Source organism: Schistocerca americana, chromosome 3, assembly GCF_021461395.2.
Source record: "Schistocerca americana isolate TAMUIC-IGC-003095 chromosome 3, iqSchAmer2.1, whole genome shotgun sequence".
Classification (NCBI taxonomy): Eukaryota; Metazoa; Arthropoda; class Insecta; order Orthoptera; family Acrididae; genus Schistocerca; species Schistocerca americana.
Genome location: NC_060121.1, coordinates 172513199 through 172526537, shown reverse-complemented (window position 1 = coordinate 172526537; position 13339 = coordinate 172513199). Strand labels below are relative to the sequence as shown.

General features: G+C 40.6%; 1 protein-coding gene across 2 annotated transcripts in view; it reads right to left on the bottom strand.

The window, feature by feature from the left end:
* LOC124605261 (ubiquitin thioesterase trabid) overlaps positions 1-13339 on the bottom strand; it is a 113778-nt gene that overhangs the window by 43862 nt on the left and 56577 nt on the right. For both annotated transcript variants that reach the window (XM_047136824.1, XM_047136823.1), the window contains exon 6: positions 3754-3998. In XM_047136824.1, coding sequence (XP_046992780.1) covers positions 3754-3998 — 245 coding nt within the window. The remainder of the gene's footprint in view (positions 1-3753; positions 3999-13339) is intronic.

Sequence of the window (13339 nt, the reverse complement as noted above, 5' to 3'; positions counted from 1 at the left end):
CGCCTGCAATTTGAATCTTATTCCTTCATGATCTGATACATACATAGTGTTAAAAACCCTTAGTCATACATATTTCTTTCTGTGTTTGTTATAACACTGTCCAGACATGCTAACTGTCTTGTTGGCTTGTTGTTTACACAGAACATATTGTGTGACCTGAGGACACTGAGCAAGTGTAAGTGCTTTGCTGTTGTAACTCTAATTATTAGATATATAACTGAAATAAATTAAAAAAGGCTCTGTAGCCTGACTGAATCGCTGTCAGATTCTATATAGAATTTTCAGTTCAGTTAGCTCCCATGATAACCATAATATGAAGTTGATCTCCCCCCCCCCCCCCCCCCCCCCTCCGCCCCAATACAAGCACTCAATTGTTGGAAGAAAATATAGGTCATGACCATCAATAAGGAGGCTAGCAGAAGTGAACCACCAAATTACCATTTAATATTAGAGACATTCTCCTGTTTTGCCATCTTAGAGCATATTCTAAACCAAAACTTAATTATGTACCTCAAACAGAATAACATCCTCCATGCTTACCAATATGGATTTCAAAAACATTGATCATGACAAATCAAACCCCCATTTTTATCACATAACTTCCCAAAAGTCATGGATTAAAATAATTATGATGTAATATTTCATCACTTACAAAAAGATTTCTTTTAAAATTTGACTTAGACTCAGCACCATACCAAAGCTTGCTAATGAAACTACAATCATGTGGCATATGAAACTACAATCATGTGGCATATGAAACAAAAAGTGTGATTAGACTGAGGCCTTCTTGGTAGGGAATGCACAGCGTGTTATCTTTGAGTCATCACAAGAAGTGAAAGTAACTTCCAAAATACATGAGAAAAGCATTATGGGATGCCTGCTGTTCACATTGTATGTTAAAGACCAGCTCACAATATTATTAAATTCAAACTTTTGCCGAAGATGTAGTTATCTGTAACGAAGCATTGTGCATGAAGGAGGGGGGGGGGGGGTGGGGGGGGGGGGGTTGAGTTGCACAATATCTTCTTTATAAGATGGCTTCAATATCCTTAAGTCACAGCTGGAATCAGTCAATTTTTACGGATATCGAGGTATAACAATTTGTGAGGGTGATAGTCTGTTTCATTTATGGCATACTGGGAAGACGCAGTCAAAACTTAGGACTAACAGAGGATTATGAATGCGTACAACAAAGTGCACCATGAATAATCACAGGTTTGTTTGGCTCACAGAAGAGCATCATCAAAAGGCTAAAAAAACCGGAACTGGCTGACACTTTAACACAGAGCAAATATCTTGCTAAAGTCTATTGACACAGTTTGAAGAAACAGTTTTAACACATTTGGCTTGGTGCCTTAGCTTCACTCGTGCACTGGCATAGCCAGGGTTAACATTATGACAAAATGAGTAATTCACAGAATGGTATCACCTTCATTGTTATTGAAGGAATAGTGAAAACACGTCACTTTTTACTCTTACATGTCTAACAATGTCAACATCATTGGAATCATACTCAGATCCACAAAAATATAGTCATCCACATTTTCATTCTCACTAGGAACATCTGAATAATCATGGTCAAAAATCTCCAATAGTATTTCAGATTTTTTTTATTTCATTCTGTTTTCTGAACAGGCTCATCTGTAAGAGTGGAAGGCACGTCAAGATGAAAATAGTAACTATGTGAAATATTGAAATGCTAATAAACATAAAGTACACATAATGCAAGCAAGCTTGACACACTGATTACCTGTGTAAACACCTAAACAGAAAAAGTAGTTAAAATATATCACAGCAGATGGCACCTACAGATAGTGTGTAGAAAATATGAGTTATCTTGAGATCCTTCTGTAACAAATAGCATGCAAAACACGAGTAAAACTGGGACCCATCTACTATGTTTTAAGTGATGAATCTTCGAATATACTGCATCCTCATCCATATCACTCCTGTTATGGTCCATGAAGACAAAATTAGTCTAATTACAATGCACACAAAGATATTTTTGAAATTATTTTTCCTACAATCCATACACAAATGGAATGGGAAAAAACCCTAACAGTTGGTACAATGGTTAGTACCATCTGCCATGCTCTTCACAGAGATTTGAAGAGTATGTATGTAAATGTAGATAAAATAGCACCACAACTGGAATAAGATGGAATAGCTGGTTTAAGAATATATCCGAGGAGTCATTCTCGTATAAGTGAAGCACAACTGGCAAAAGGAAAAGATTCTCTGTGGGATGTTCTATATGAAGTTCTATACTCAGTTGTAGAATCTTTTTATAGTATATAGCTTGTTGGTAGCAGCTGCAGGACACACTATCTTTAATTGTGAGACTTCATTTCCATTTGCATGGCAAAGACTGTCAGAAGTGCCTACTTTAACAGGGAAGGGCTAAGGAGACACAAAAATTCTGAATAAAAATCAGGAGGGACCTCTTAAGTCTTACACAACTAGAATAGTAAGGGTATGGTGCATCCAAACAACGTTTTAGGCTTTTCAGAGTAGATGTGTTGGTAGTGAGTGAAGGCAGTTTTTTATGTTAGTTTCCAAAGTGAATCAGGTGGGCATTGGTAGAACTACCCTACCGGAATCTATAATGAAATCTGAATATGAGATTTGTTCTGTAAGGGTCAAAGACATAGCACCCAGTTATTTATGTGATCACGTGGGCCAGTGGGGTACTTGTGGTGTCACTTTCTTTTCTGTAGTTTTAGTTCAAAATAGGCACTGCACCTGAAGTTCCTCCACGATGTTTGCAGAGTGAAAGAATTTTTCATAGCAGCTGACATTCATCACACTGTCCGGTTTAAAGACAGTATGTGACAACAGAAGGTGTCTCCCATATAGCTGTGACATGTTTGAAAAAGGTACCAGCACTTGTGCTGATAAATGGTTAATTATCTGTATGGTTAATTATCTGTAGTCACAAATGAAATTCCATCAGCCAATCATGAGACACCTGTTACTGTGCAATAATTTTTGGTCGTTCAACCTAAGTATTGCAACGGATAACAATTACTGAACAAATAATAAATAAAAAATTGAACTCAAGTATAACTTCCATTATTAACCCAAGTATTGCTAAATACAAAAGTTTTAGATTCAAGATTCATACCTGGTTATTCTACTACAAAGTAACAAAGTTGTTTGTATTAAATAACATTGACACTAAGGATACTGATGAAATAGCATTAAAAATATAAACAATTTTAAAAAATTAAAATTGCCTAATATTTAATTTTCACTATGGATACTTGAAAATGAAGTACAAAGCTGTCACAAACTCAAAGGACGGTTTGAATACAGCAATGGTTCCCTGTGGACGGTCTGGTTGGAGATGATGCCATTGTCTTCCTCTGATCTATGAACTGAATGACTACCTGTTACAGAGGGAGCTATAGTTTAACACAGACTATATTCCATGGTGCAACTTACCATTTATCACGTTAAAAAATCACTGCTGGAGATTAAAGAAACAATAAGTGACAGAAAAAAAGGATTCGTGGACTAACAGGGGTTTGAGCCCCAGATTTTTAGTCTGGCATTTTCATAGTATGCCACTGAGTCACATCTAAGGATATTATCCCACAGCATTTGTTTAATGTCTACGAATATTTCAACTACATCAAACAAATACAACCTTTTTAAGGATTTGCTGAGTTATAGAACATGACCATTACGAATATTCCTGCAGACAACAGTACATTTCTTTTTGAACAGAGAAAGTATAAATTCAATCTTTACCTTCAAACCTTGCAAATCCAATTGTTTCTCCGCGGAAGCTCTTAACATATTTCACACCGTAAACAACTATTGGCCTTCTCAGGATGTGGGCAAGCGCAAAGACGTGCAGTTGCTCCAGACTCGCTCCCGGCTGACTTGCCAGAGACAGCAGGCCAGCCCAGTCCTCTTCCCACTGGCCCTCTTCTAGGCTGAAGTCCAGCATTTGAGCCTGGATAGCTTCATACTCCTTCCAGCGAGGGTAGAAGCTACAAATCAGTTTTATTCAGAGTAATACATCCAGTCGATTACCTACTGACCAATACATTTAGAACTTATTTGGCTACACATGAAGTTTGTTAGATGTCTAATGAATAAAGTTTATCACTCTTGTATAAAGCTCTTCTTTTCAAAAGGGTCCCAAAGCAATAGTGTCACCAATAAATTGTATTTTGTGGTCACAAGATGTCCCAAACAGGAGGGGGGGGGGGGGGGGGGGGGGGAGAGTTCAGAAAATATTTCCATGTTAAAATTTGCTCGGAGTTCATATATCTCAGTCAGCATCGGGGCTAATTTCTCATACAAGCCTCTATCATTAGGAACCACAGTATCTTTCTGTTGAATGATGTGTCACTACTGATCCAACAGTTTGAAAGGGGGACAAAAAAGATGTGGAATGGGGGAATGAATAAACAAAGCAGAGCATGTTACAAGTGGTTACTTACTAAATATTAATGAAACCAACCCTAGACATTAACAGCAGAATGAGTGGAGATACGGCCTTGGAGAACTAAATTTTATTCTGGAAATCAGCCTCTTGACATTTTATGAGCACCTTAGATGGTTTAACACACATTACTAGTCGGGTCATTCCATGCCAAATCATCCAGAAATTTTAGGAAATGACACCCATCGTCATGAAAATCGTTGTAATTTTGAGTAGTGGAAGTTTACCTAGATAAATTCACATTTCCAAAATGTAAATGTTGCAGGTCAATTACTTTTTCTCTTATGACAAAAAGAAGTTGTACAGACTAGGAATTCAAGCTTTCACAGAGAAGATGCTTTGTAATTTAAAAATGCAATAGTTCCTACAGTTTTTTTACAGTGGAATATTGAATGTTTTTTAGTTAAAGAGGAAGGTTTATATTTTTATAATCATGCTTCTTGTAGTGAATATCCGTCATCTACAGCTAAAAAACAATTGTAAATAATTTCTTTTAAACAAAATCCATGCATAGATTATATTTTTTTAAAGATATTGCCCCCTCATAGATACCTTTGAAAAATTTACAATCTTATTATAAATATTTCATTATGTCACACAAAAAGAATCAGTTTGTAGAAGTAATGGGAAGTGTGAAAAACAACATTATCATGAAAGAAATATTGAAGTTACTAATTCGTGACTACCATGCCACCACTAAATTGCTGAAGTTAGCTACACTGGATTTCCTTAGGAACAAATCATACCTGAGAACACTGTTTTATTGCCACTACATGTATTGTATCATCCAGTCCCTTTGTTTTCAGTCATGTGTTCACTGAGCATGCAGTTATGAGCTCTTGTACTGAGTTGTACCCAGAGTCAATTATTGGTTAAAAATTCAATTGTTGCAGTTTTTAACTATTCATTCGAAAACAAAAGTAAGTCCCCTAATGTTACAATAATAATGTAAAATATTTTTGTAATGAAATAATGGGATAGAATGATTTTTCATTATTTAACTACTTTTTAGGTTACATCAATCATCTTTTGAATTATTTACAACAAATATTGGTTTTATTCAGATAGTGAAGGGAGACGAAAATTTAATAGTCATGGGTGACTGGAATTCGAGTGTAGGAAAAAGGAGAGAAGGAAACGTAGTAGGTGAATATGGATTGGCGCTAAGAAATGAAAGAGGAAGCCGCCTGGTAGAATTTTGCACAGAGCACAACTTAATCATAGCTAACTCTTGGTTTAAGAATCATGATAGAAGGTTGTATACATGGAAGAACCCTGGAGATACTAAAAGGTATCAGATAGATTATATAATGGTAAGACAGAGATTTAGGAACCAGGTTTTAAATTGTAAGACATTTCCAGGGGCAGATGCGGACTCTGACCATAATCTATTGGTTATGACCTGAAGATTAAAACTGAAGAAACTGCAAAAAGGTGGGAATTTAAGGAGATGGGACCTGGATAAACTGAAAGAACCAGAGGTTGTACAGAGTTTCAGGGAGAGCATAAGGAAACAATTGACAGGAATGGGGGAAAGAAATACAGTAGAAGAAGAATGGGTAGCTTTGAGGGATGAAGTAGTGAAAGCAGCAGAGGATCATGTAGGTAAAAAGACGAGGGCTAGTAGAAATCCTTGGGTAACAGAAGAAATATTGAATTTAATTGATGAAAGGAGAAAATATAAAAATGCAGTAAATGAAGCAGGCAAAAAGGAATACAAACGTCTCAAAAATGAGATCGACAGGAAGTGCAAAATGGCTAAGCAGGGATGGCTAGAGGACAAATGTAAGGATGTAGAGGCTTACCTCACTAGAGGTAAGATAGATACTGCCTACAGGAAAATTAAAGAGACCTTTGGAGATAAGAGAACCACTTGTATGAATATCAAGAGCTCAGATGGAAACCCAGTTCTAAGCAAAGAAGGGAAAGCAGAAAGGTGGAAGGAGTATATAGAGGGTCTATACAAGGGCAATGTACTTGAGGACAATATTATGGAAATGGAAGAGGATGTAGATGAAGATGAAATGGGAGATACGATACTGCGTGAAGAGTTTGACAGAGCACTGAAAGACCTGAGTCGAAACAAGGCCCCCGGAGTAGACAACATTCCATTGGAACTACTGACGGCCTTGGGAGAGCCAGTCCTGACAAAACTCTACCATCTGGTGAGCAAGATGTATGAAACAGGCGAAATACCCTCAGACTTCAAGAAGAATATAATAATTCCAATCCCAAAGAAAGCAGGTGTTGACAGATGTGAGAATTACCGAACAATCAGTTTAATAAGCCACAGCTGCAAAATACTAACACGAATTCTTTACAGACGAATGGAAAAACTAGTAGAAGCCGACCTCGGGGAAGATCAGTTTGGATTCCGTAGAAATACTGGAACACGTGAGGCAATACTGACCTTACGACTTATCTTAGAAGAAAGATTAAGGAAAGGCAAACCTACGTTTCTAGCATTTGTAGACTTAGAGAAAGATTTTGACAATGTTGACTGGAATACTCTCTTTCAGATTCTGAAGGTGGCAGGGGTAAAATACAGGGAGCGAAAGGCTATTTACAATTTGTACAGAAACCAGATGGCAGTTATAAGAGTCGAGGGACATGAAAGGGAAGCAGTGGTTGGGAAGGGAGTAAGACAGGGTTGTAGCCTCTCCCCGATGTTATTCAATCTGTATATTGAGCAAGCAGTAAAGGAAACAAAAGAAAAATTCGGAGTAGGTATTAAAATCCATGGAGAAGAAATAAAAACTTTGAGGTTCGCCGATGACATTGTAATTCTGTCAGAGACAGCAAAGGACTTGGAAGAGCAGTTGAACGGAATGGATGGTGTCTTGAAGGGAGGATATAAGATGAACATCAACAAAAGCAAAACGAGGATAATGGAATGTAGTCAAATTAAGTCGGGTGATTCTGAGGAAATTAAATTAGGAAATGAGACACTTAAAGTAGTAAAGGAGTTTTGCTATTTGGGGAGCAAAGTAACTGATGATGGTCGAAGTAGAGAGGATATAAAATGTAGACTGGCAATGGCAAGGAAAGCGTTTCTGAAGAAGAGAAATTTGTTAACATCGAGCATTGATTTAAGTGTCAGGAAATCATTTCTGAAAGTATTTGTATGGAGTGTAGCCATGTATGGAAGTGAAACATGGACGGTAAATAGTTTGGACAAGAAGAGAATAGAAGCTTTCGAAATGTGGTGCCACAGAAGAATGCTGAAGATTAGATGGGTAGATCACATAATTAATGAGGAGGTACTGAATAGGATTGGGGAGAAGAGGAGTTTGTGGCACAACTTGACCAGAAGAAGGGATCGGTTGGTAGGACATGTTCTGAGGCATCAAGGGATCACCAATTTAGTATTGGAGGGCAGCGTGGAGGGTAAAAATCGTAGGGGGAGACCAAGAGATGAATACACTAAGCAGATTCAGAAGGATGTAGGTTGCAGGAGGTACTGGGAGATGAAGAAGCTTGCACAGGATAGAGTAACATGGAGAGCTGCATCAAACCAGTCTCAGGACTGAAGACCACAACAACAACAACAACAACAACAACAACAATTGGTTTTATGGCTGAAGCAGTATGGAAAGTATAAGTAGGCGGTGGTTTCTTTGGCAGTATCTGCAAGATATATGTGATAATGCCCTATCTTGTGTGAATGAACTCACCATGAAGAACAGGAACTTTTATTATGGCAAAGCAAAGTCGTTCATACTGTGATTTAAGTGTTTCTTGCGTGTGTATTAAACACAAAGACAGGTACCTGTGCAGATTCTCTCTCTGCATAAGAAAATTTGTTGTGATCCCTTCAAATGTCATAAATGATCTGTTTCATCTGGATTGAGTGAAATTATTTTAGAAAAAGCAAAGACCTTCAAAATGAGAGGCTTTAGCGTTATTCCTGGGGAGAAAATGTGCCCAACCTGTATGAAACTTATTAATGAAAAACAAGCAAGTGACGACTCATCACCAGACTATATAAATGACAGTAATGTGAAGGTCCAGACTCATGAAAAATCTGTGCTCAATACTAGCTTAACTAGCTTAGGAGTATCTCCTCCAAAGCTGCCTTCAGTTGCTCGGCATAGTTGGCATGCAGCAGCCAAACGAAAATTGAAATCAGCAGCCGGGGCTCTGAAAACTAAAATTTCACATTCATATCAAGTTGAGCTGGCTGCTGATGCAAGCACCATCCCTGACAGTAATTTAACAGAACTGGAAGAAAAGGCAAAACATCATGATGAACTCGTGGACAAACTCAAACAGAAAATTTAATATGCAAATGATCATGAAAAAATTCAGTTATTTACTCTTGTGCCGCCAACTTGGTCTCGACAGAACATCAGTTCCAAATTTCAGGTTTCTGAATATTTGGTAAGACAAGCAAGAGCTTTTTTAATGGACACGGGTATTTTATCTATGGCTGAGCAGAAAAGAGGAAAGACACTGGCACATGATACAGTGCAAAAAGTAAAGAGTTTTTATTTGGATGATGGAAACAGAAAACACGAGAATAATGCCTGGGAAAAAAGACAAAGTGAGCAGCACCAAAAATACCTATGGACAAAAGTGTCTGTTTTAAGTAAATACATATATAAAAACAAAGATGCTGTAACTTAGCAAACGAAAGCATTGGTATGTTGATAGAGACAATAAAAAACACACAAACACACACACAAATTTCAAGCTTTCACAACCCAAGGTTGCTTCATCAGCAAAGAGGGAAGGAGAGGGAAAGATAAAAGGATGTGGGTTTTAACGAAGAGGGTAAGGGGATTGGAATGACTCCTTACCCTCTCCCTTAAAACCCACATCCTTTCGTCACATTGCATCAAACCTTCAGCAATTGCTACCAACAGAATGTATATAAAACAATAAAAATTGGCAAAAGTTCATGATATTAGATATAAAAGCAGTACACAAAATCTCGGTTCACAACTACATAATAGGTGTCATGGCCTGGATGACCCAGTTCCCTTCACTTTCGGTGGGTGAATAGGATCAACTGAAAACCACAATATGACTATGCAAGCGATTGCAGATACCCCATCACGCATTAGAGATGGCCGAAAACAGTCTGTATTGTACACTTCCCACACAGTCCTTGGTATGCACACATATCCTATGGTGGTGAACAGTATAAAAGTAGACTCCTCAGAGGACTTTATATTTTCCTATTCCATCACCAAACATCTCTTTGTGTTCCCCTGATTGACAAGACATGTGGCAGAGCACGTTCTGCCCACAGGTTCGCCTCGCTGCATGCTAATTATTATCTTTTTTCTCCCCCCCACCAACTTAGCGTTGTTATCACATTCTGGAACTTTGTTATGGTTGTAATAGAGTATTTCTGCAATATTCAGTGTTATTTAACTTTTCTGCTCGATAAGAGAACAAAAGATGAAATAAATATTTGGCTGTTTATTTGCAATTTTTAATTTTTGGTTTTGGTTTTAGGGCGCATAGCTGCTACGGTCATAAGCGCCCATTTTGTGGCTTAGTAAAGGGTAAAACACCGAAATTTAAATCAGTAGCAATGGGAGCAAAACTCCTCAAGAAGGAGAGAAACTAAAAACGGAGGGAAATCTTAGAAAACTGCTGTTGAAGGGGGCCTGTTTTCCCCGAAATGAGCTTCAAATGACCGATGTCATCTCACTGACACTGATAAACCCAAGGACATCATGGGTTGAGCATGTGTCATCTGCTAAAAGGGAGGATATGTCAGGCGACAGCTGTAAATGGGCACATAGCTGATTAAAATAGGGGCACTGAAGTGAAAGGTGCTCACAGGCCATGGTTGAGAGCAGCAGGGACAAAGCGAGGGAGGATCGCCCCTTAAAAGATGTCGATGGCTAAAAAGACACTGCCCAATCCGGAGTCTATTTAAAATTACCTCCACTCGACGACGAGGCCGGGAGGTAGAGGTCCAAGCACAGGGAAGAGGTTTCATGCCCCGTAATTTATTATCGGGAAGTTCAGACCAATGTGTGTGCCAAAAAACAGCAACATGTTCACATAAAATGCTCCTGTTTTGTTTTAGGGTCCAAAAAACAACTGGGGCCATAAGCGTCTAAAACAAAACTATAGAACACAAACACAGAGACGAGGGAAATGACTATATGTCAATCCCAGGGGACAGAATAGTAGACAGTTAAAAAGGAATGTGGAGAAAGGGCTTAAAAAAAAAAAAGTACAAAAATGGAGGTCCAAAATTAAAAATTAAATGGCCTATGCCATATTGCTTCAGTGGAGAAAAAGTAAAACGCAGTCGACAGCCCGCGTGTCATTCACTAAAACTGTTGATAAAACAGATGGCAAACCCAAGCTGGAACGTAAATTGGTAAAAAAAGGGCATTCCAGCAGGAAGTGAGGACAGTTAAAATTTGGGCACAATGCATACAAAGTAGTGGGGCAGTGCCACCGAGCAAATGTCGATGGCTAAAAAAGCAGTGCCCAATACGCAGCAGTTAAAATAATCTCCTCCCGTCGGGAGGGCCGAGAGGAGGTCATCCAAGGTGCTGGGAGAGGCTTAATAAGCTGAAGCTTATTCCTGTGAAGGGAGGACCATTGGAGATGCCAAAGGGACACGACCTCCTGACAGACGGCAATGCACAGATCATCGGAGGTAATACAGGTACTCGCGGGCTGAGGTATGAAGACTGCAGCCTTGGCAGCAGCATCAGCAGCCTTGTTTCCTGGCAGACCGACATGACTAGGGACCCACAGAAACAGGACATTGGCTACACCAAGAGTGTGCAAGTGACATTTATCTTGGACCCGCTGCACTAAGGGATGAGCAGTGTACAGCACCAGAGACTTTGGAGGGCACTGAGTGGGTCTGAGCAGAGGACACAATTGGGAAGGCTGTGTCAACAGATGAACCCCGTGGCTTGATACGAGGCGATAAGCTCAGCTGTAAATACTGAGGAGAGTGCTGGAAGCCAATATTGAAAAACACAGGTGTCAATGCCGAACGCACACCCGACCCCACGGTCAGTCCGAGAGCCACCAGTGTATACAAAGGTACTATTGCTAAGTTCCATGCAAATGTCGAGAAACTGAAGGTGATAGGCCGAGGCTGAAGTAGTGTCCTTCGGAAGCAAATGAAGGCCAAGGTTAACGTGGGCCGTTTCACAAAGCCAAAATGGTGAAGAGTTCACACCCATGGGGAAAGTTGCAGGTAGCGTGAAGTTAAGCCGCCATAGAAAGTGGCGAAAGTTGACTCCAGGAGGTAACAGAGAAGAGGGACAAGCCCTATACTGACGATCCAAGTAATCATTAAGGAAGGAGGCATAGGAAGGGTGGCCATGCATGGCAGACCAATGGCACGCTCCCTCATAGTGAAGGCAGTATTGTAACACTCACGATTTGGAGAAGAGATGGGTATGGCCCAAGCCGCCTCCACTCGTTTCCGATGGACGAAGGCAAGGTGATAGTGGGAAGAGCTCGAAACTGCCACAAAATGGCGGCCCAAGGTGCTGGAGATAGCAATAGGATCCACGATGACATCAGGCCAGAAATGGGGGTTGGATCTTGGTTTCACAGAGCCGTCGGAGGTTGACCCACATGGCAGAGGAAGGTGTGGAACTGTAAAAAGAACTAGTGAATGAATTCCAACTAGCTCTTTTGCTATTCCAAAGAAGTCGATGACACTTTGCACGCACCTGTTTATGACGAATGCAGTTTTCCGAAGGGTGGCGGTTAAAAATGCAGACAGCACGTCTCCATGTGCAAATTGCATCGCGGCATGCCTCAGTCCAATAAGGATAATGTTGGTGAGAGTCCACCTGGTCATCACAACAGAGAAAATCTTGTTCTGCGAAGGTCGCCAGGGAGGAGTAAATCTGCCAGTCAGCCTTAGTAAGCTGCCATTTTGGCATGCACGTAGATGGAGTAGGAGTCAGCAGACGGAGAGCACATGGAAAATGGTTGCTCGAGTAGGCGTCAGAAAGAACAGACCACTCACGACAATGGGCAAGCTGGACAGTGCAAAAGGATAGATCCCATTGGGAATAGGTGTGCGAGGAGTCAGAAAGAAAAGTGGGTGCTCCAGTGTTAAGGCAGAAGAGGTTGAGTTGGTTAAGGTCAGCCCAGTGGGCGCCTCTCTGGCAGGTCCTGGGAGAAACCCAAAGGGGATGATGCGCATTAAAGCAACCGAGTAGCAAAAACGGAGGAGGCAGCTGCCCAATAAGCTGAAGGAAGTCTGCCCTGGTGGCGCTGAAGGATGGAGGTACATAAATGGTACAGAGGGAGAAAGCCAGGTGGGGAAGGAAAAGGTGAATGGCAACAGCTTGAAGACGGGTAGTCAGGGAGATGGGTTGACTATGAAGGTCATCCCGTATGAGCAACATGGAGCCCCCATGAGATGGGACACCAACCTCAGGGAGAAGGTCAAAATGAATCGGTAAGTAATGTGAAAGCTCAAAGCGGTCTTGAGGGCGCAATTTTGTTTCCTGACGGGAGAGTACAAGGGAATGCTACGATGCTAGAAGCAGCTGTAAACCCTATTTGTGGGACTGAAGGCTGCGAACGTTCCATTGGAGGACAGTTATGAGGAGGGAGAGACGAAGAGGTGTCAACTCGGTGGCTGCCGAGGGACAGCTGATGGAGAGTTGCTATTACAGGGCACATAAGCAGGAGGGTCCTGCTCCATGGGGTCCACAGAAGCATCGGCACGCTTGTGCGGTCGGTCTGCGGAGTCCAACACTGAAAAACAGTTGGTGGTGCACACTGGCGAGATAGAGGCCAGCCGGGCTAAGTGACCACATGGCGACACCGTCTAGCAGAATTTTCGAGTTGGTGAAGGAGAAGACCATTTGTCTTTAGCGGACATCTTCGAGGTCTTCTGGTTAGAGGAAGACATGGGTGTTGTTTGGC